At 35.6% G+C, this 24,788-nt stretch overlaps 1 protein-coding gene across 1 annotated transcript in view; it reads right to left on the bottom strand.

Moving 5' to 3' along the window:
- Positions 1–355: 355 nt before the first annotated feature.
- Positions 356–24,788, bottom strand: part of CWC27 (CWC27 spliceosome associated cyclophilin) — a 193,598-nt gene continuing 169,165 nt past the window's right edge. Inside the window, exon 14 of the mRNA XM_047087094.1 lies at positions 356–956. Within this exon, the coding sequence (XP_046943050.1) occupies positions 794–956 (163 nt within the window). The 3' untranslated portion in view covers positions 356–793. The remainder of the gene's footprint in view (positions 957–24,788) is intronic.

Here is a 24,788-nt window from a genome sequence, read left to right as displayed (position 1 = left end):
TTACTATAGATAATATACAGTAAATAACCAGTGTGAGTGGTTGTCATCAAGAGCTAAATTCTTGATAGTTCTGTTGCTAGAGTGTCACTTCTGCATGTGCTCTTGTTGCTATGCTGAAAGGGCAGAGGAGTGGGCAGGAGGCCTGCTGTGGGGCCAGGGTGTGCAGTAGCTTGGCTGACCTTACTTAGTGTATTAGCATCTTGATTACGTCTATAAAACCCAGGCATTGGCTTAGATGCAGGTGACAATATTCCCTTGGAGATTCCTCAGGCTTTAAGGCATGAAGCTACTGGGTCTTACTGATTTGGCTATTTTTAGATATTTATATGCAAAACGACAACAACAAAAATCAATCTTTATGTATATAATTTTTATTCTATTCCAAATTCAGTACTGTGGTAACAGAATGCCAGGGAAGTTTCCCCTAAATACTCTTTCTTGAAAGAAACTTCTTATAAAAAGTCTTGAAAACAAGGCCTTCACATATTTTAGGACAAAAAGACATAAACAGGCTGGCACAGTCTACAAATGGTTAACATGTAAACTGGCAGGAAAGTTATTTTATTTCAGATTTAGCAATAGAAAAAGTCAATTAGGGAAAAAAAAGCATGAACCAAAAGCATTTGCTTACATCATCCCACAATTTACATAACAAGATAATTTTTTTTCAAAACCAGACAACAGGTTCAAAAATACTTCTTTTCACACCCTTAAGTGATGTTGTTGGGAAGAACGGCTGTTATAAGGCCATTTATTGCAGGCACATTTCTACCTAATTATCATGACTGTAATTTTATCTTCTTTCTTTTTTCTCTCTCATCAGCTTTTTGCTTTCTTCTCGTCTTCTCTTATTCACTGGATTCCGAGGATCATAGATTTCAAATGTGTCTGAATCTTGCATGCTTGCATCTTTCACTTTTCTGCTTTTATCCTCAAACTGAAGTACATGTGACATCCTGAAAAGGGAGAGAGACAGTTCAGTGATTTTGGCAGGAGAATGGAAAGTGGAAATTTTATACTATACTGTCCTTGGCAGAATGAACCATAAGGGTACAGAACACCAACATGGGTTTATTGTTTGTTGGTGCTTATACCACATGGAAACCAACTTCTCAGAACACACTTAAATTTGAAAAACATGACTGGAGTTTGGTCCTGCTGCTTTGTGTTTTTAGTAATGAGTCTCTTTGCCTCCGTCTTCACTTGAAGGTCCTTCCTGGATGAGAGGTTAAAAGAGCTCTACCCAGGGTATTCCTTCAACTAAGAGAACATTCTGCCAGCTTCCTTTAAAGAGCACACTCACTTAGCCAGAGTGGGCAGGGTTGCAGAGCAAAACCCCTAACAAACCAGCCCTATCTGATCCTGTTTTTAGTAGTTGAAGGGGTCAAGAGTCAGGAATGTGTTAAGAAAATTCTTGTTCAAATGGTGTTATGATCCTTTTTCTGGGGAGTTGCAGGGTTAAAAAAATTATTTTTTTTCGTGCAAAATGAAACTAAGCTTTGGCATGGCTCCATGGACTAATTTCCTCCTCTTACTGTTGATTACAACAAATTTAACCATCCTGCTTTCCCACTTTATCAAATGCTTACTGGTCTTAAGGTATCAACATGTGCTTGAATCGTAAGTGGTCATAAGCTGGCTATCCTTAGCAGCCGGGAAATATGTAAGTGATTAGCTCTGCCCCCATTAGGAGGTGTCAGAAATAAATAGGGAAGTCAAAGACCAGATTTCAAGGCAGTTGAATGAATTTGGAAAGAGAAAAGTTCAGTTTTGACATATAAACAAAACTTCTAAGGCTTTTCCTACTCATTATAAAAGCAATTTAAAAATGGGCATACTCAGCACTTTTATCACAGCTGATAGGGCTAAATTGCCTATAGGATTAACACTCCCCATACACCCATTGTAACTTTCCGATGAAACCCAAATATTACATTAATTTATTTTTCCCTAAATAAGCAGAGATTTGGGCAGTAGGTAATAGCACAGATCCCCCACCCCTTTTCCCTGCAAGTAGCACATATGCTGAGTGAAGTTTACTTATGCGACAAACTCTCATGGATATATTCAGATTTTGAAGAAAAGATTTTGTGGCAAATAAAACGTTACGAGATTAGTGATACTGCAGTTACTGAGGGTTAAGTAGCTACTGTTCTCCAGGGGTGACAAGTTGAGTCTTAACTACCATTCCCAACACTTCTATATGAGAAAAACTATTGGAATGCAATTAGTACAAGTGATATTATTATGTAGATGACGCAGAATATACTTTAACTTACTAAATGAGGTAAATCACATTCACATTTCTATACTTCATTATTAATAATGCTACTTACATCAAATTTCATAACTCATTTCAATACATGAACATGCCATATCATTCATCAGAACTGCTGACTTATACTTCTCTTGCTTTAGTAAACACCCTTATTTAGAAAAGGTGTCATAAGTTGTGTGTCATGAGTGGACCTAGAGGGTATTATGCTAACTGAAATGAGCCAGACAAAAACAAATACACATAATCTCACTTAGGTGTAGAATCTAAAAAACAAAACAAATCAATAAACAAGCAAAATCAGACCTATACATGCAGAGAACAAACTTATGGTTGCCAGAGGGGAGGAGGGTGGGAGGATGGGCAAAATGGGTGTATGGACATGGGATGTATAAGCTTCCAGTTATGGAATGAAAAGTCACCAGGATGAAAGGTATAGCAAAGGGAATATAGTCAATGGTATTGTAATAGTGCTGCATGGTGACAGATGGTAGCTACACTTCTGGTGAGCATAGCACAATGTATAGAGAAGTTGAATCACTATATCGTACACCTAAAACCAACCAATGTGATACTGTATGGCAGCTATATCCACACACACAAAAAAGCCCAACCAACAACCAAACAGAACAAAAAGAAAATCAGAAAGTATAGTTATCTCCTTACCATAGCAATTGCAGTGGAAAAACCATGCTGTTAAATTTTAAGAGTGGTGACAATGAAGCCCATGCTTCCTGTTTCCAATTTAAGTTGTTTCTATCTTCATTAAAAAAGAGCAGATATATTTAATGGAAGAAATGGAAAAAAAGAGCTCTGAATTAAGGTAACAAAGAAAAAGCACCAATTTTATCATAGATAATCATATAATTTAGTAAGATAAATTTGTAGATTCTTTGTGGGAGGAGGAAAATAGGGTATTCATAGGTATTGATTACAACTTTTCAGTTGGAGATAACTAATAAAATCCCAGATGTTACAGATACGAAAAAAAAAATGCATCATAGGATCATTGCTTATTTAAATGGATTCCTCAGAGTTTGATTTTCCTGTCCTTTCAATTTCCTACAGTATTTAAGTATTAGCTTCTGAGAATAAACAATCTCAACTCGTAGAAAAAGGCTCATCATTCTACATTCATGGTAACAAGGGACTACTAGACCCAGTTTGAAACACAAACTGGATTTAATAAATTAATGATTTGCATAGGCCTAAATGACCAGTGACAACTCAGTTCAGTAAACACACCTCTGAAAGCCAACTAATCAGTGACAGCCTTATGATTTTGAAGGTTGGCCAATCAGTGGTCAACTCAGTCTAGTAAACACATTTCTGAAAGCCAGCCAATCACTGACAGTCTCTCCTGAGTAATGGGGCTTCTGAGGCTGATGTCAACCACTAAATAATCCCTGACCCCAAAACTCTATATAAGATTTGCAACCCATTTAGCTCAGAGACTGTGCCTAAAAGCATAGCTCTTCCTTAGTTAAGTAATAAATTAAACCTTTTGTTTCAGGTAGTGAGAGGTGGCCTTTTTCTTAGATACTTCTTACATTTTGTGCTGCATTCCCCAAAGTATACTTTTTTAGGAATTTTAAGTGTACTTCCACTGATGAGGAACAAGTTTAGAAAGGTGGGAGGATATTCTTTTTAAGGTCCTTTACCACACATCATGGGGAGTCCAGATCCTGCACTGCATTTCAGTAAGTGCTTAGCAAGTGATTCTTGTGTAGATAACTAAGCCCAAACCAGGAAGTAGCTCAAAACATGCCCTTTAAAACAATTTCATTCAATACACCCATATTGATAGTGAAAAACAAAAACCACTGTCTTTAGTTAACTGATTAATATATATATATATATATATATATATATATATATATATATATGTGTGTGTGTATATATATATATATGTGTGTGTGTGTGTGTGTGTATATATATATATATATTTCTATTTCTAAAATTATTGGTCTCTCTGCCCAAAAATACAGATGGATTTTTTGTAATATCCATTTCTATTAGAGACTGTCCACATTTCAAAAATGGCTTTGCCAGAACTTGTCAATTAAAACCATATAGGCACCTTCCTCCTTTCTATCTCACGAGAGTATCTTGCAACTATTGGATTTAGTTGGCTCTGGTATAAGAAATGAACTCTAGACATGTGAACAACAGCACAAAGTCCACAAAGAGGAACAGATTTTCCTACAAATTTGAAAAAAACAGAAAGCCGTAAATTAAAGTAGCTGTCTTTTTCAACTGTTTGTTTCATACACCACTGCACTAAACAAGTCCAACATTTTGATTAATAACAAACCTAAACCCAGAGGAAAGAAAGGGCTCTCAGCTTACAAACTACTTCAGCTTTAATATCATAATACTTAGCATGGCTGGTTACTCAGCAATAATATTTAATCTTTAATAGAAATAAAAGCATAATCAAAATGGTTCACCCATTTATCTTTCAACATGCTTTGGTCACTTCATTTTAAAAAGCAAAACAAAACAGTTATTATGATTTTCAGCATAATAAACTCCTGACCTATGTGCCTCCATAAATCACAGACTGCAGGAATTGAAAGCATGCCCACATTTTACAGTCTCCTGTGAGAATACACATGCAGACTTATAATACAGACTTAACTCAAGTACATAAGGGTCTGGTCATTTACAATTTTGTATATCCCAATAACTCAGTACTATTTACTCTGCGGCTGGTTATGGAACTGACCAAACAAGAGCAGTGAATTTTTTGGAATTAATTGCATGCTGATCATTTACATATGAACATTTTAAAACTTGTTCACTTGAAGGCAAAGACACAAAATTTAGTTCTGATTAATAAAAAGATTTACATAAGCTCAGATTCTCAAATAAGAACACTGACTTGGGGTGCCTGGGTGGCTCAGGTGATTAAGCGTCTGACTCTTGATTTTGGCTCAGGTCATAATCTAATGGTTTATGAGATTAAGCCCCATGTCGGGCTCTTTGCTGAGATCACGGAGCCTGCTTGAGATTCTCTTTTCCGCTCTCTCTCTGCCCCTCCCCTGCTTATGCTGTCTGTCTCTCAAAATAAATAAACAAACTTAAAAAAAAAAACATTGACTTTAGTGTGTTATAGAAATATAGAGGCTTACCATTTTCATAGAGGTTGTTTGACAGAGTAATTTTTTTTTCATATGGGATTGTATGAAATTATAAACAAAAGCAAACAACCGATTGTTTGAAAAAGACCTGGACTTTTAATCTCACTAATTTGACATCCAGTTTTAGAAGTTCTCCCACAGTTGTGAAACACATGAAGATTTATGACAGCAATTAATATTAATGGAGAACACAAGAGAGGTACTTAGTCTCAAACATACAGTAAGTACAATATAGAATTCCAGTACTAATTTGTTTCTGACAAAAATGCAATTAGGTTATTTATGCTTATGTAATGTAAGCTGTTATCTTTTTCACTGGAAATTTTATAAACCACTCGTTTCCCATTTCCACTCGACTCTTAGACTTTTGTAGGTGTTCTAACTGTTCTACATCTGTACTATGTCTCTTTCAACCTCCAAAAGTTCTAAAATAGTCTTTCTTAAAAAAAAAAAATGTTGTTTTAAAATTAAGTAGGCTCCACACCCAACGTGGGACTTGAACTCGTGACCCCAACATCAAGAGTCACATGTTCTACAAACTGAGCCAGCCTGTTGCCCCTAAAATAATCTTTCTTTCTTTCTCTCTCTTTTTTTAAATGTTTATTTATCTTTGAGACAGAGAGAGAGAGAGAGAGAGAGAGAGAGAGAGAGAGAGTGAGTGCATGAGCAGGGGAGGGGCAGAAAGAGAGGGAGACACAGAATTCAAAGCAGGATCCAAGCTCTTAGCTGTCAGCATAGAGCCCAACGCGGGGCTTGAACTCACGAATGTGAGATCATGACCTGAGCTGAAGTTGGATGCCCAACCCCCTGAGCCACCCCAGTGCCCCATAAAATAATCTTTCTTATACATTTCTTTCATACCATTTCTTCGACCAGGAATTACTGGCTATTGTGTTAGACTGAACAACTCGGCTGGACCCTTAAAACTCTGTAACAACTGCATCTTCCTATCTCACCAACCTCATTTCATTTCTTTCATCAATTACTCTTTTGTAATTGGCTGTTGACTTAATTGTGAACAGACTGTCAGTTATTTGAGACAGTATGAGTCTTGTTCACAGCTGTATTCCCTGTGCTGAGAATGGTGATTTGTGTTGTAAAGCAAAGCCTTCAGATCCTTTGTACTGGCCAGGCCTGCTGGCTGGTACTAGCTGGTTTGCTAAACTAACACTTGACCTCCTTTTGTGGGCAGGGAATGTCTTTTATTTCTGTGACAAACTTCTAAAATGTCTAACAGCCTCTGCAGAAAGTCTCAGGCTCAGCACAAGCCCACCTTTTCATGACCTCTCATAGTTTAGCACATACTGATTGCTGCTTTTCCACTGTGCTCCTACCAGTGACAGCTAGTTTTATTTGTTCCTGCTCATAGACTGCAGTGGGAGCATGCCTTATGTTCTTTTCCATTGACTTTGGTCCCTAATGTAAAACTAGATAGTTTATTTTTTATTTTTTATTTTTGATTAAGTAAACTCCACATCCAGTGTGGGGCTTAAAATCATGACCCGGAGATCAAGAGTCACATACCCTACCAACTGAGCCAGGCAGGCGCCCCTAGATTCTTTGTATTTTTTTTAGCTTTTTAAAAATTTTATTTAAATCCAAGTTAGTTAATATATAGTATAATAATGGTTTTAGGAGTAGAATTTAGAGATTCATCACTTACATATAACAGCCAGTGCTTATCCCAACAAGTCCCCTCCTTACTATCCATCACCCATTTAGCCCATTAGATTTTTTTTTTAAAGTTTGTTTGTGTGTGGGGGCGGAGGGGGGGGGAGAGAGAGAATGTGTGCGTGCACACACACACACGGGGGAGGGGCAGAGAGAGAGGACAGAGGATCCAAAGCAGGGCTCTTGCTGATAGTGGAAAGCCTGAATCAGGGCTCAAACTCACCAAATGCAAGATCATGACCTGAGCCACAGTCAGATGTTCAACCAACCGAGCCACCCAGGCACCCCTAGATAGATTTTTTTTTTTAAAGCAATGTCTCTCTAGAGCACTACATCAAACACAGATGCACATTAGAATCACTTCAGTAGCTTTAAAAACTATGCCAGGCTTCCACCTACAGAAGTATTGACTTAACTGTCCTCGGATGGGGCCCCAGCACTGGTAATTTAAAAGTTTTTCCTGGTGATTTTAAAATACAGCCAAATATAAACTATAACACTAAAGTTTAAGAACCTTTACATTTTCACACTGATTTATTTCATCAGCCATTTGTTCTGGCCCCTTCAGAGATGAATTGCTAGTTCCTATTGACAAGCTACTCACATACTTGAAGAAGCATAAGTGGCCTCTGAGCCTATTAACTGAATAATCTCAAGTGTATTATCCATTTCTTATATATGGTTTGAAGATAAGGCAAGAAGCTAGATTCAATTATTCACTCAACAAACATTTGAGGACTTTTTATGTGTGAGACCCACTGTCAGACACTGGTGACACAAAGCCAAATATGACCCAGGCCCTGCCATCCTGAAGTGAACGGTCTGTTCGGGAGATGAACACACAGATACCAGAACAAATGCATATGTTGGAATTGCCTGCAAAGTGTGAGGCAACAATTATAAGACGATCCATTGATACAGCTCTCTACGAAAAGCTTTCACATGTTGTCTGCTATTATCTTCATAGTAGTAACTATATGGGGTAGGCAAGAAAGATGTGGTTATCACCCCCATTGCACAGACTGGGTAGTGCTTATTTTGGAATAAAGAAAATGCTAAAAATGCAATTGTAAAGAGACCAGAATTATTTGTGTAGCTCCCAGGCTGGCCTTTAAAGCAGTTCCAAAAGAGAAGCTCCAAAAATGTGGGAGCCTCTTTGGGCACCTCTCTTTTAGATGAACACTTGTTTAAAAAAAGGGGGGGGTAATTAAAATTCACTGTAAATTTTATCTCAGCCTCAGTTTCTCCTTATACTTCCTACAATGGGGATGCCACCCCATTCTGGTGGAAGTCCCACAGGGGTACAGCCAAGGGCCCACAGCCTGACCCTATAAGGGTAGAGGTCTGGCAGTCTCCTCTCAGGCATCTAATTACTAAGGCATGCCTTGTGCTTGATGATGGTATCCAGGTCTTTTCTGTTACATATATACATACATATATATATATATATATATATATATACACATATATATATATATGTATATATATATATATTTTTTTTCAAAAATGTAAATCTAGCCATGAAAACTCTCCTGTTTTAAATCCTTCACTGCTCCCCATTGTCTGCACAACGAAACCTAAATTTCTTATGTGGCCTCTATGATTTGGCTTTTGCTTCCCTCTTCAAGTTCCTTTGTCATTCGCCCCATCACATTTATATCCCAGGCATCCTGAATTGCTTGCAGTTTCCTGAACAGGGCCTGTCTCCAGCCTGTTTACTGCCTCTCTATGGTGATAACCCTTCTCTCCCTCATACTGGCTGAGGTGTCACCCCGGATTTCTCTCCTGGCCTCTCCTCTTTTTCCGTGGGGTTAGGCCCTCTTCTGTACAGCTCTCTAGTTTAGGCTCCCTCACTAGAGTGCACTTGGCTCTGTTTTATGGGCCTTTGTACTAGCACCAGTCACCAATACTTGGCAAGAAAAACACCTTCAATAAATTTCTGATGAATAAATAAATGTTTCTGAGAAACCAGTCACTTCTAAAACCTTTGGCTAGAATTCTGGTTTTGTTCACCATTCTCCTGGATAGTATTAACACATAATTCCAAATTACTTAGCTATTAGGTTTTAAACGCTTGAGTTTTCTAGGTTAGTAACTCTCCTTTCAAACTCCATTAATACCAGAGAAAAGGCTAATATTCAAAAATCTAAAACAAAATATTTCCACCACTACTAACTCTGTGCTATGAAAATCCAACACTTTCTCAAATGGCCACTTAAATTATCTAATGATTACATTTGTCTTTTGTACCCTTTGTCTTTGAGGTATGAGGTGGGGGAAAATGCATATATTGTCCTCAGCCTCCCTCCCCTTGGGTTGAAAGGCCTTGCCATTCTTTGCGAAACGTTGTCATCCACGTAATTTGTCTTTTCTGTACTGTGTTGACAGGTTCTTATTTCTCTGTTAAATTAGAATTCTTAAGAAATCCAACTAAATAACTCCTGGTTATTATTTAAGTTTATCATTCTACGGGACTATAGATAGGGAACTTAATTGATATGGTTGAAGTTTTTTTTTTTTTTTTTTTGAGGGGAGAGCTGGAAAGGAGATTTGCATTTGAAAAGCAAAAACAGTCCTTTTTGTTTTTAAAGAAAAATTTCAGCAAGACAAAACAATTTTCAAGTTTTGCCCACATTTGATTCTCTGAAAGGACCACACCCTGTTCTGTATCATAGATGGCCGGCAGCATGCTTTCTTTGTCCATGTCACTTCTCTGGAATGCCCCACCACCCCCTTCCCATTGGTCTGTGTCCCTTGTCCTTTCAAAGCCCAGTGTAATTCCCATTTTCTCCTAAAATTCTTCTCTGATTGCCCTGGGTTTCATTCAGGGCTGGCTCTTACTTTTGAATTTATCTGATACTTTCTGTGGAAACTTTTGTGGACTGCAGTTGGAAGACCTGGGTTTGAGTTATAATTCAGTCGCTAAATGTTACTGGAGGACAGTCACATTGCTTTTCAGGCCTATTTCTTCATCTGTGAAGAGGAGATGGTAATATGCACCCTAATTACCTCACATAATTAGAATGAGATTCAAACATCATTCCTCCAGTAAGTCCAACACTTACTTTCATGTCAATTTATTTTGTATTTTGTATGTATGTATTACATACAAAGTGTGCTTGTATAAAGTTATCATTTTTATAGACTTTTTCAAAGTGTTTTCATTTATATCATCATACACAAGAACTTACTTATTTGATCTTGCCTAACTTTGGAGGCCTATATATATTTAAATTTTTTTTTTAATGTTTATTTATTTTTGAGAGAGAAAAGGACAGAGCATGAGTAGGGGAGGGGCAGAGAGAGAGGGAGACACAGAATCCGAAGCAGGCTCCAGGCTCCGAGCTGTCAGCACAGGGCTTGAGCTCACGAACAGCAAGATCATGACGTGAGCCGAAGTCAGAACACTTAATCGACTGAGCCACCCAGGTGCCCTGGCTTATATATATTTAAAAATATATCCTGTCTGTCCTAGACTACATGCCATTCGACGGGTAGAAACTGTTTAAACAATCAAAGAATGGGCGCCTGGGTGGCGCAGTCGGTTAAGCGTCTGACTTCAGCCAGGTCACGATCTCGCGGTCCGTGAGTTCGAGCCCCGCGTCAGGCTCTGGGCTGAGGGCTCAGAGCCTGGAGCCTGTTTCCGATTCTGTGTCTCCCTCTCTCTCTGCCCCTCCCCCGTTCATGCTCTGTCTCTCTCTGTCCCAAAAATAAATAAACGTTGAAAAAAAATGTTAAAAAAAAGAATAAAAGAATTATAGAAATTTTACTTTTATAACTTTCGTGGCATGATTAGCATGTATTGACTATTTTTATGTGTTTTTCCTTTGTGCAGAGTAACATAATCCTGAGAAGCAAAAAGAAAAGACAAACAAAAATCATCTGTAATTCCATAGCTCAGCAGTAACTAGTGTAAACATATAGGTACATCACTTCCTGTACTTTTTTAATGCATCTCTATACATATATATGGATGTATGTATTATATATATGTGTGTATATGTATATATATTTGAAGGGATCATAATGCATATATTTTATACTTTTTATACCCAACTATACCATGATCATCTTTTTTTTTACATGGATAATTATACTTCTATGTAATTTTATTCATTTTCTAGTATTTGATCCTATAGATAATTTACAATCAACCCAGTATTGTAGGATTCTTAGGCTTGTTCATATTTTCACCTTTATGAACAGAATGCTGGGAATAATATCTATGTGAATAAGAAATATTTGGATTTTCTTATTTGTAGTAATTTTGGGAAGGAGAGGCAGGTTCAACCTTCTTTCTTTTGGTAGCATAATTCTTCTTTTTCTTTCAGAAATGACCCTTCCCCCTATGAGTCCATGTACTTGGAGTGGGATGACACCCCCTTGTGCTTGTCCCAGGGAGGAGATGCATGGAATAGGCCTGTCCAGAATAACCAGTAATTATATTTAGGGCATGGGCATTTGAATTTGAAAAGGCTAAACACAACTGGTTCAAGAACTTTTTCTAGAACTACTGGGTTGACTACATAACGTAAACCTAGAACTTCTGAAGGCCATCTTTGCCAACCCCTAGGGGAAGTCTTGGATGAGGCCAAGTGAGAGGAAAATGGAACCAGGAGACAGAAAACAGAGGGAGCGGGAGAGAGAGAGAAAGAGAGAGAGAGAGAGAGAGAGAGAGATTCCTGACACTGGTTGAATTCTGTGATCTAGTCACGCCCTAGCTCTACCCCTTAAGCTTTCCATGATGGATAAATTTCCTTTGTTTAAGATATTACTATCATTTGTAATAATCTTTACTAATGCTTAGGATATATTCCTAGAAGTAGAATTCTTGGGACCAAGATTTGTACATATTTAAGGTATTTCATATGAATGGTCTAACTTCCCTCCACAGAGGATTTATCAGTTTACAATCTCATTGGCAGAGTGCCTCATTTTGCTCTAATACCTTTGTTTTTATCCCCTCCCCCCATTTTTTGGCTTTTTGAATTTCTTCTTTTGTGATATGTGTGTGCATCCTTTGCTCATGGAAAAAAAGTGGCATATTCATCTTTTCCTTATGGATTTGTGAGAATTTTTACTATGTTAAGAAGATAAATCCATATTCATCACATAAATTGCAAACAACTTTTCTAGTTTGTCATTTATCCTTTAATTTTGTTTTTTTTTTTTTTTTGGTCTAGGTTTACCTACCTATCTCCTTTCCTCTTCCATCCATCCCTCTGTCCTCCCTTCCATATAGAAATTTACAATTTTTTTATACAGTCATTATGAGCAGTCTCCTCTTTAAAGTTATGCTTAAGTCTTTCTTCACATTAATACCATGTAAAAATCCACTATATTTTCTAATAGCACTTTTATATTTCTCTTTTCATTTGTTATTCTTGTATCAATTTAGGATTTTTTTTTAGTATACTGGGTCAGATAAAGTTCCAATTACTTTAATTATTTTTTCCATGTGGCTACCTAGTTGTTCCAACTTCATTTCTAGAATAATTCACCTTGTACAGTATCCCAACCCACTGGTTTAATTATTATAATTTTGGCATCTGACTGGGAAAGATTATTACTTTCTTATTCTTTAAAAAAGAGTATTTTTTTTAAATAGACTCTATTTTTTCAAGAGGTTTAGACTTACAGAAAAATTGAGCAGTTAGTACAGAAAGTTCTCTCATACCCCCAAACCAATTTTTCCTATTATTACCATCTCATGTTAGTATTGTACATTTGTAACACTTAATGAACCAATATTGATAACTTATTATTATAAGTCCATAGCTTATTTATATTTCCTTAGTGTTATGGACTAAAGTGTTTCCCCAGAATTCGTAAGTTGAAGACCCAATTCCCAATATGACTATATTTGTAGATATTGTCTTTACAGATATGATTAACATAAAATGTCATTTTGCAACACATACAAATATTGAATAATTATGTAGTATATCTGAAACTCATATGCTAATTATACCTCAATTAAAAAATATCAAATGAGGTCATAAAGGTGGGCCATCTGCAAGCCAAGGAAAGAAGTCTCACTAGAAATCAACCCTGCTGACACTTTCATCTTAGACTTCTAGCCTCCAAAACTGTGAGAAAATAAATTTCTGTTGTTTAAGTAACATAGTCTGTGGTATTTTGTTATGGTAGCTCTAGGAGACTAATACACTTAGCTTTTACCTAATGTCCTTTTTTTTTGTTGCAGGATCCCATTCAGGATATCACATTACATTTGGGTTGTCATGTTTCCATAGGCTATTCTTGGCTATGGCAATTTCTCAGAATTTCCTTGTTTTGATCACTTTGACAGTTTAGAGGAGTACTGGTTGGGTATTTTGTACGATGCCTACACTAAAGGGATTTATCTGATGTTTTTCTCAGGGTAAGAGTGGGCTTACAGGCTATTGGGAGAAAGACCACAATGTAAAGTGGAATTTTCATTACCTCATATTAAGGGCAAATGCTATCAATGTGATTTATGATGTTGATGTTGACCTTGATCACCTCACTGAGTGCTTGCCAGTGTTTTCCACTCTAAAGTTACCTTCCCCCCTTGCTTTCCATGTGGTACTCTTTGGAGGGAATTCAGTATGCATAGCCCACACCTAAGGAGTGAGAAGTTGTGCTTTCCTACTCTTTTTATTAAAAAATTTCTGGGTTATTTTTGCTTGCATCTCTTCTCCCCTCCTTCAACTGGTATTTTATTTGTATTATATTAGGTTTATAAAATAATCTTGAGATAATTTGTTTTTTGTTAAAAATTAAGCATTCTAGAAACATGGTATACCTATCTCTTTATGTGTATAACAGGTTGAGTTTTCTCAATTAAAAAAAATGTTTTCTAAGTGATAATTTCACAGCAGCTGATGAACTGATACTGATCTTTGTGTATTTATTTTGTTTCTGGCCACAATACTTGAAGTCTTAGAACTTTAGACAGATAACTTTGGATTTTCTATATCTGCAGATAACTTGGTTTCCTCCATTCCATTTTACAATTAAGTAACTAAAGAGAAGCTATTGAATTTATTTATCAAACTGAAGCCTGCTTCCCAGTTAATAGCCTAAAAACTTTGGAAACCTAAATATGACAGATACTTTTAAGGGTCTTTTGCTGCTAATGAAAATAAAAATCAAAATAATTTCTGTAGAATCTGGGTAACTATGTTAAACATTTGATACTTATTAAAGTTTAAAGAAAGTATATCTAATATGAAAATCATAACTTTTAGATTTATTTCAAATGAATTAATCAAAAGTAGCTATATAGAGATGACATTATCAACCCCAATATTACAACTATTTTTTTCTATGGTTCTCTGCTAACTTTTGATACTGCTTAAAATGTAAGTGACAATTTTGTTTGAACATTTTGACATTTTCATATGAGATCTAGAATATATTTTCAAGCATTAAATGGAGGATTCTTTCATTTTGATAATATTTTATCTATCAAAATGTAATATTTAGGTAAATGTCGTATAAACTTTTAATTTTAGAACTTTTCTCTATCAATAATTACAGGTAACTTAGGGTTCTCTTTTTACAAATGTTCAAAGCTTCTTAAGGAATTAAGATATTAAAGCATTAAAGTATCACTATATATGAAAACAGTGTGGATCTTTTTCAACACGAATTAGATAGTAGAAGTGACAGTAATTCATATGACGAGACAGACAGACAGACAGACAAAACATGAATGAGGCCAGAGATCAAAGTATATTTTAAAAAGTCCAGGAAAATGAGGTCACTGGGATTCTTCATGTCCAGCAGAGCAGGTCAGCACAGGACAGAGATGACTGAGAAACAGAAGAGGCTAAATAAGGGAATGAAATCAAGGAGAAAAAGGATAAAAGAAGAGTCAAAATGGGAAACAGAAACAGTGACTTAAAGGAAGCAGAGAAACATGCAGACAGAAATGGCCAAAACTTAGAAGAAATTTAAAAATTGACAGCAGGACAATAGTAACAAAACAATAAAAGAAAAACATTGAAATATTTGAAACAAATGAAAATCACTATAGGAAAATAGAACATTAGGTAAACCAAGCAAGCCACTGGCCTATGGAAAAGAAAACAAAGATAAAAACTAGGGGAATTTCTTTTACTGTTCATCATTAACATGGGAAAACTTCCTTTCTTCTAAATTTTGAATAAATGTTAATATTTCTCCTTTGCTTTGGGGTTTTGAAAAGCCACCTCTTAAAAAAACTTTTTGTTTTCCTCAGTTAAAAAGAAAAAAATAATCCTCATATTATAGAGTGTCTTGAATAAATATTGAGTATTGTTGGAGCAAAAGTGAAAAGATGTAATTTTCAAAATATCTTCAGCAACATGGGAATAGTTTCTCAGCTTTCTTGCCTATCTAATATGCTTCACACTCTCAGTAGGGCACAGGTGGAAAGATTTAAGAGGCTTTCCAGAATAAATCTGTAATATGCATTCTTACACCTGCCCTGGGGTTTAACCAACTGCTCAGCCAATAACATTTAATCTGTGCCTGGTGAACTAACAAAACAACTTGGGAAGATGGGGTTCCCAGTCCAAAAGGCCTGGTAAGCAGCTGGGGTACATGGCTATCTGCCCGTCTCTCTCAACAAATCCACGAACAAAGCAAGCTTACCTAATGTGATAGAAACTTATTTCAGGTCAAACTGTATGAAAGCAGAGTAAATACAGCAGAGCTTTCTTTATTCAGAAGGAAAAGGGAGAAAAAGAGGTGACTTCAGGAACTGGACAGAGGGCTTAGAATGAAAATAACTGCCTTTCCAGGGTCAGCAATTCTGACAAGGTCCTATTTATAAAGAACCTCATTGGTCTTCTGCAGCATTATTTATAGTCCTTTATAAAATGAATACCAATTAGGCAACCGGGTCTATAATCATATTTCCTCTTGCTTCATTTTATCACTATCTTAGAACTTGGCTAAGAGAGAGAAACAGAAGAAAAACATTTACCTTACACTGAGTTTATAATTTTGTGCTCTCTAAAGTTTATATTAAAATTTTATTTATAGTTGATATCCCTTCTGCCATTTTTAGCACCAGTCTCAAGGAAAAAAAACAACAATATTTCATTAATGAGGCATTACTGTCTACCATAAAAATATCAAATCTCAAATTTATTTTATCCTAGAAAGAATCTGATAGAAACTGAAGTTAACCATTGCAACTTATTATGGGTTAATTAAGAAAAGGTAAAAAAACAAACAAACAAAAAAACCTGTCAAACATTATAGAAATGGTATAAATTCTAATCATCATCTTGGTAGATCTACTGACAAATACAGAGAAATTAGTTTTCAAAAATATCAATGAGAACATCAAAAATGAGAACAACAAAACCTTTACTGAGCACTGACACCCTGTTAAATCCTTTAAAAAAAGTATTTCATGTAATCTACAAACTAACCTATCAGAAAGGTACTATTCACTATCCTCAGACTACAGTTTAAGCAACAGGATGAGACAGGTTATACAATTTGTCTGAAATCACACAGCTAATAAATTAAAATCAGGTCTGATTCCAAATCCCATATTCATAACCACTCTCCTGTATATTCCCATGGAAAATTCTGGGTAAATGTGCAAAAACTTCTTATTCAAGTTAAACTTTTAAACAACTGTCTGCATTTTAATTTTTCAAATTAAAGGGATTATAATATTAGGGACATGGACTTAATATCTGCTGTGATTTAAAGGGAGCTGGACAATTTTTGACCAAAAATTTATAATAAAGTGCTGAAGTCACTTGTTTGGCCTTATTACTACAGCAATAAACAATGACACTGCTTTATAAGCAAATGTGAAAAATATGTAGGCTAGCTCGAGAAACTGTTGCAGTATAAAATCACACAAAAAAAGGCAACTACTGAGCCAAGCATGATTAGCTATTTCTGAGATCTACCACTTTCTAGCTCTGAGATCTTGACCCAAGTTACTTAACCTTTCTCTGCTTCAGATTCTTCCCAAATAATTTAATAACATTTAGCTTATAGGTTAAAAAAGATTAATATTTTGTAAATGTTAGTAAAAGTTAGCTTCTTCTTACAACTTTTATTTCTACTAAAAAAACAGCTCGAGCCCAACATTTTATATATTGTGGCTGATTGAATTATCTGCACACAAAGAACAGAACATTATTGTTACATTTAACTTGATTATCTGCATTAATACCAGAGAGGATAAGGGATGTTAATAATTCAAAATGGTAGGTAGTAGAAAGATTATTAATGAATGTCTCTGGAAGAATATTTTGTGGCTTGTATTTACATACTGCAGTCCTAGATGTCCTGGGGATTACCATCATGTAAAATAAAAGTGAGATGTTATCTACTGTATGATTTTGTTAATTCTTTGTGTTTTTTTTTTTTAGTACCAGGGAAATGGAAAAAATTCTGATCAAACCTCTCATAAAAACATTTAATAACCTATACCATAAATTGGCAATCAAATATCCTAAATTTTGTTCTTTTTTATTCCTCATGCTACTTATTTTCCACATGCAATCTTTTCCATTACTTTGAAGGTAGGGAGTTTGTCTAAAGACTGATTATTTCCTTCTTGGCACTAGGGTCTCAATTCAGGTAGTGGCCACCTGTTAAATAATGGGGCCTTTTTATTGATTCCATGTTCAATTGTCTAAGATTTTTCCAGGTGTGGTTTACTCAAAGAAAATACAAATGGAGCACATTATCCAGTTGCTTAAACTTTTAAAGTAAAAATATGTGTTGAACAATACAGATCCAACTTGCTTACCAGATATTAAATAGTATTATATGGCTGTAATAGTTTAGCAGTGAGGTACTGACACAGGAATAGACAGAAAAATCCTTGTAAAATGATGAAACTGACCCAAAAATATTTCTAAGCCCTTAGTATATGATAAAGGACATGTGTAATATCAGTGGGGAAAAACAAAGGATTATTCACTTGTGGAAGTTAGTAATATACAAAAAAAAAAAAAAGTTGTAAGAGTAACCTAATATAATACACCAAATAATAATTTCCAGGTAGATTAAAGATGTAAATTAAAAATGAAAATAAAACCACAAAAATACTAGAGAAAGATATAACTAGGTATTTATATAATCCTGGGATTATAAAAATTTAAAGAATGATGCTGGGCCAAAAACATGAAGAGCAAGATTGGCAGATTTATAAATAAACATTTAAAACTCCATGTTAAAAACAAAGCCAAAACAAAACAAAGCAAACCCCTCACAAACAAATTGTTAGGTAATGACAAACTAGTAAAAATATTTAAAACAAAAAATAATATCCTTAATATTTTTAATTTTTTTAATGTTGATTTTTGAGAGAGAGCGAGTGAGCATGAGTTGGGGGAGGGGCAGAGAGAGAGGGAGACACAGAATCTGAAGCAGACTCCAGGCTCTGAGCTGTTAGCACAGAGCCCGACGCGGGGCTCGAACCCGCGAACTACAAGATCATTACCTGAGCCATTGTTGGACGGTCTGCTGACTGAGCCACCTAGGCGCCCCAAATTCCTTAATATTAAAGAGCTTTTGCAAAGCAGTAAGAAATATATAATCATATTAGACTATACACTTAATAAAAAAAAAAGCCTTATACACTTAATAACCACCACCACAAGAATGATGAAATATAAATGGCCAGTTAACACATTTTTAAAAGTTCAACTTCATCAGCAAACAAAGAAATACAAAATAATACAAAGTAGAAACTGGCAAAGATTAATGTATCTATATCTGTTACCTATGATATATTACAACATACATCCTTATGCTAAGGAGAAACCAGCCACTTCATACATTACTGGTACAGGTATAAATGATTTAACCTTCTGGAATGCAATCTAGCAAAGATGTTATCAAGACACACTTGAGCTGACAAAAATTACAATGATCTGGGGGAGGGAACTGTTTGAAAGGGGCATGAGGGAACTTTTGGGGGTGATGTAAATGTTCTAGGTCTTGTTTTGGTGGTGTTTACATGGGTATGTACGATTTTGAAAATTCATCAAAATTAACAAATAAGAACTATGCAATTTCTTGTTTGTAAATTATAAAAAAATACTTAACAGTTTCACTTCCTTTAACCTAAGGAGATAACAGTGGACTTACAAAATATATAACTATTGGATTATTCACTCATGAAAGACTCCTAATGAAAAATCAAATAAATTTTTCCATTCTTGAGAAAAGTGTAATATAGGTATAGACAAAAGGATTAATGATGATTCTCTGTAGGGTATGAAATTACTAATGATTTTTTATTTCCTGTCCTTTTTCAATGTTTTTTATATACATTGCATTATAACCACAAAGTGGGTTATTTGAAAAATCAATATGACAATTAGTATTGATTTCATCTAATAATTTTCTAAAAGAAAATGATACAAATTAAACATTTTTGAAAACAATTTAAAAAATTTGTAAAAATTTTATTTTTAGAAATACAAACAACTCTGTACAAATTCTGCATCTTCTTTCACAAAATTTCACCTGGAACCTTAGTACTTGGGTTTTTCTACATCATTTAACTTTGAGATATGGTTAAAGTAATAGAACTTTTGTTCCTATTTTCTTGATTGCCTATGTATAATGGCCGCTTTCATTTTGTACTGGCTTGGTTGCTATCTGTAACTCCCACTATGAAATGATTTTTTTACTACAATGTGCTTAATCCCAAGGACCTTTGCTCCTTAAATCTTCTTCCCAATAGAAATGAACTACTTATGCCTAAAAGGCCTTTCTCTGTTTCAAAATGCTGTCAGCTATAAAAACCCCCAAAAAACAAAAAACAAAAAAAAGTTTCTGGAGACGGTCCAAGTCCACGATATATGACTATATATTCCCAGCATAAAAAAGGTAATCTTGTCTACTCCCCTCCTCTTTCTCTATGGATGCTGAATTTACATTAGCTAAACTCTGGATTCAGAGTTATATAAAATTATATTCAGAGTTATTATAGTTATTATAAAAGCCTTCGGATTTTATAATCAGATTCAGCTAAAGAATCTGCTTTATAATACTTGTCTCCTTTTCTCAAAAGATTTTAAAATAGAACCATCATGCACAGCTAGCAAATTTAATGAATATATCCACATTCCTTCTAGGTTACAGACAACATAACTGAGGTAAATTAACATTTGCCTTTTATTTATATATTATTTTTCTTTGATATTATTACATCAAGACAACTGTATAACTAACAATTTGTCAATTTAATTTAGAGTGTTTACTGAGTAATTTGTCAGGCCTTACCAATATTACCCCAGTACCATGCACCCTTCTCCCTCTCTCACACCTAATATTTCCTGAGCATTTCCTTAGAGTCAGGAACTTTGTAACTTTAGAACCACTTTACACGAATTATCTCATTTAATTCTAATAATAACCCTGAGGTAGATATTGTTATTTCCACTTTACAGGTGAAGAAATTAAGGCTTGCAATAGAGGTTACTTGTTCAGGCAGTCTGATTTAACAGCTCATTGTATAATTAAAATATAATTCAATATGTAGGATTATACAGAGCCTCCATAGTGGTGCATTTCTTGAAAAGAATGTGAAAAGTATTCCAAAGATTAGAATGGACGATAAATGTGCTGTAACCAGCTCCAGAAGACAGATAGTATTATTTAGAATCAAAGGTCTTTGAAAGTCAAGTTGATTTCCCCCACCCCTCATTTTTATTACTTCATGTTAAAATCACTGTGCTAGAAATTGGTATTCTGGGGCTCTTAAGTGTGACCAAGAGCCTCACTATTTATTACTGTGTGATCTTGGGCAAATAACCTAACTTTCTAAGTTTCTTCATTTATAGAGTGGGAATAATACTGATTCTCTAGTGGAGCTGTAAGAAACAAACCCACCATAGCTGGTCCCTAACCTATGAGCCCTATGAGGGTTAAATGAGGGAAGACAGCATTAAGGTCCTAGCAGGATACCTGAAATATATCACATGAAATATCTGTTTCAAGAATAAATTGGTTGAGGGGGGTGCCTGGGTGGCTCGGTCGGTTAAGTGTCCGACTTTGGCTCAGGTCATGATCTCACAGTTTGTGAGTTCGAGCCCCGCATTGGGCTCTGTGCTGACAGCTCAGAGCCTGGAGCCTGTTTCGGATTCTGTGTCTCCCTCTCTCTCTGCCCCTCACCTGCTTGCACACATTCTCTTTCTCTCTCTCTGTCTCTCAAAAATAAATAAATCATTTAAAAATTTTTATAAAAAATAGAATGAATTGGTTGGATTCAGAACCACCTTTATCTCCTACTACCAGTAGAAGAATATGAACAAAAAGCATAAAAAGGATGTATATTTAAAGTCAAGTATAAGTGATTTCTACTGTCAGTTATTTTGCAAATCTTATTAATTAAGATGAATAACTGATAATTGGCTAAAAATATACTTAACAGCTGGTTATAAAAGAAATGATGAGATTGCACATTAAAAGTAACTGCAGACTTGCCAAAACTAAAATGTTTGTGAAAATGTAAACACTCCACAAGCAAAAAAAAAAAAAAAAAAAATCTAGACACAGATCCCACCGCCTTCACAAAATAATTCACAATGGATCATAGGCCAAAATAAATAAGGCACAGAGATGAAAAGTACAGCATAGGGAATATAGTCAATAATACTGTAATAACATTGTATGGTGACAGATGGGAATTAAACTTGTCCTGGTGAGTGCTGAGTAATGTAGAGAATTGTTGGATAAATGTCATACACCTGAAACTAATATAACACTGTATGTTAATTTTATTTCAATTAAAAAATGGATCATAGACCTAAATGCAATATGCAAAAGTGTAAAACTCCTAGAAGATAACATAGGAGAAAACCTAGATGACCTTGGCTATTAGATGCAACACCAAAGGCATGATCCATGAAACAAACAGTGGATTACCTGGATTTCATGGAAATTAAAAACTTCTGCTCTGTAGAAAACAGTACCAAGAGAATGAGAAAAGCCACAGACTGGGAGAAAATATTTACAAAAGACACACCTGAAGATACAAAGAACTCTGAAAACTCAATAAGAAGAAAATGAACAACTCAATTAAAAAGCGAGCAAAAAACCTTAGCAGACACCTCACAAAAGCAGGTACAGAGATGGCAAATAGCATGTGGAAAGATGATCAACATCATAGGTCATTGAGGAACTGCAAATTAAAAGAACAATGAAATACCACTCCACACCTGTCAGAAGGGTCAAAACCTAAAACACCGAGAACACCAAATTCCAGTAAGGAAGTGGAGCTATGGGGACTCTCATTCATTGCAGTGGGAAAGCAAAATGGTCAAGCCACTGTGGGTGATTGTTTGGCAGTTTCTTACAAAACTAAACATGCTCTTACCATATGATATAGCAATTATTCTCCTTGGTATTTGCCCTAAAACTTATGTCCATACAAAAACTTACACATGGATGTTTATAGCAGCTTTATTCATGCTTGCCAAAACTTGAAAGTAGATGAGATGTCCTTTAGTAGGTGAATGCATAAGTAAACTGTGCTACGTACAGACAAAGAATATCATTCAACACTAAAAAAAGATCCATGAAGGCATGAAGTTCATGGACGAATCTTAAATGCATATTACTAAGTGAAAGGAGCCAACCCAAAAAAGCTGTATACTCTCTGATCCCAACTATATGACATTCTGGAAAAGGCGAAACTGTGCACACAGTAAAATCATCTATGGTTGCCAGCCTTAGTGGGAAGATGAGAGATGAATAAGCAGAACACAGAGAATTTTTAGGGCAATGAAACTATTCTGTATGGTACTATAATGGTGGCTACATGTCATTATACATTTGTCCAAACCCATAGAATATACATCACTGACAGTGAACCCTAATGTAAACTGTGGCCTTTAAGAGATAATGATGTGTGAATATAGGCTTTTCATTTGTAACAAATGTACCATTCCGGTGTGGGATATTGATAGTTGAGAGGGCTGTGTGTTGCAGGGAAGGGAGGGGGAGGATTACGGGAACTTTTTATAGTTTCTGCTCAATTTTGCTGTGAGTCTAAAGCTACTCTAAAAAGCCTATTATGAAACATTTCTGAAAAAGAAAAAAGAGCAGTTAAATGCCAGTTTGGAGTTGCTATGGGCGTGGTAAGAATTATGTTGTAAGCAGGTCTCGGCCAATAGGCTGGCCAAATTTAATTAGAAAGCACTACTTTGGTACTCCTTGAGAACAAGGATCACAAACTGCGAAGTTGAATAAAGCTTCCCAGGACTTATAAAGTGGGTTATTATATCTAACAAAAAGAATCATCATGACACACACAATGACTAAAGATGCTTTAGTCCATCAGTTCTCAAACTGTGACTTGAGGATCGCTGTGTCTCTATTGTCAAAATTATTTTAGTATGAATATTAAAACATTGTCTTTTTTCATTTTCATTCTTATCCTTATGAATTCACGGTGGAATTTTTGAGAGAGTACATGATGTGTGGGATCAAAACAGAGTGAAGAAGAGGCGCCTGGGTGGCTCAGTCGGTTGAGCAACCGACTTCAGCTCAGGTCATGATCTCATGGTTTGTGAGTTCGAGCCCCGCATCGGGCTCTGTGCTGACAGCTCAGAGCTTGGAGCCTGCTTCTGATTCTCTGTCTCCCTCTCTCTCTGCCCCTCCCCCACTCATGCTCTGTCTCTGTCTCAGAAATAAACAAACATAAAAAAAATTTTAAAAAAAGACAGTGAAGAAGATATGAGAATCCGGCTGCTTCTGTTATGTCAGACATTGGGAGATATGCAAAAAAGAGGTAAATTAAAAAAAAAAAAAGGTAAATCAATGGCACTTTTCTCACTAGATTTTCTCCTATGAAAATATAACGGTTCTTCATACAATTTTTATTTATGTTAACATGAAATGGGTTTATTATTATTTTTAAGTGATTTCATTCTTTAGTTTTAATTTCTAGTAAGGTAAATATCAATAGATATATTCCATACAAATCAAAGCTCTTTGGAGTCCTCACTAATTTTTATAATTAAAACCATTTTTTTAAATTTTTATTTACTTTTTGAGAGAGAGAGAGAGAGAGCATGAGCGGAGGAGGGGCAGGGAGAGAGGGAGACACAGAATCTGAAGCAGGCTCCAGGCTCTGAGCTGTCAGCATAGAGCCCGACGTGGGGCTTGAACTCATGGACTCTGATCATGACCTGAGCTGAAGTCGGACGCTCAACCAAATGAGCCACCCAGGTGCCCCAATTTTTAAGAGTATAAAGGGGTCCAGAGAAAAAAATGTGAGACCTGCTGTCTTGGCTAATGCTAAATGGGTAAAGAAGATCTCTTGCTTGGCTAATGTGAGTTTTCATTATTCTCACAGCATCTGTCCTTATACCTGTATTTGGGTTTGTCTACACTGACTTGTTATCCATGCTTGGCAAAGTCCTGATTGAATGAAGTGGAGACTATAATTACAATGTTCCTTTGTAGTCATTGTACCCTTCACTCAATACATGATAAACCTCATACAAATTACAGTATTTATTATATATAAAAAGTATTTAAAGCTTTGCCAATGAAGTGAAGCTATGTCCTTTAATGGTATCTTATAATGAGGTCTGAATGGACCTAACAGTCAATACTTTCTTTTACATCTGCATTATTAAATGTTCACAGTTTTGAATACTCAGACAACTGGTTTTTATTGCTTCTATGCTATGCTAACTCCTGAAGAACACTTGAAAACTACCTCATGC

The sequence above is a fragment of the Lynx rufus genome, unplaced genomic scaffold, assembly GCF_022079265.1.
Source record: "Lynx rufus isolate CCGP_SWC_20201006 ecotype Redwood Valley unplaced genomic scaffold, mLynRuf1.p SCAF_1, whole genome shotgun sequence".
Classification (NCBI taxonomy): domain Eukaryota; kingdom Metazoa; phylum Chordata; class Mammalia; order Carnivora; family Felidae; genus Lynx; species Lynx rufus.
The sequence above is the reverse complement of the archived record's forward strand: the minus strand, read 5'-3'. Positions and strand labels throughout refer to the sequence as shown.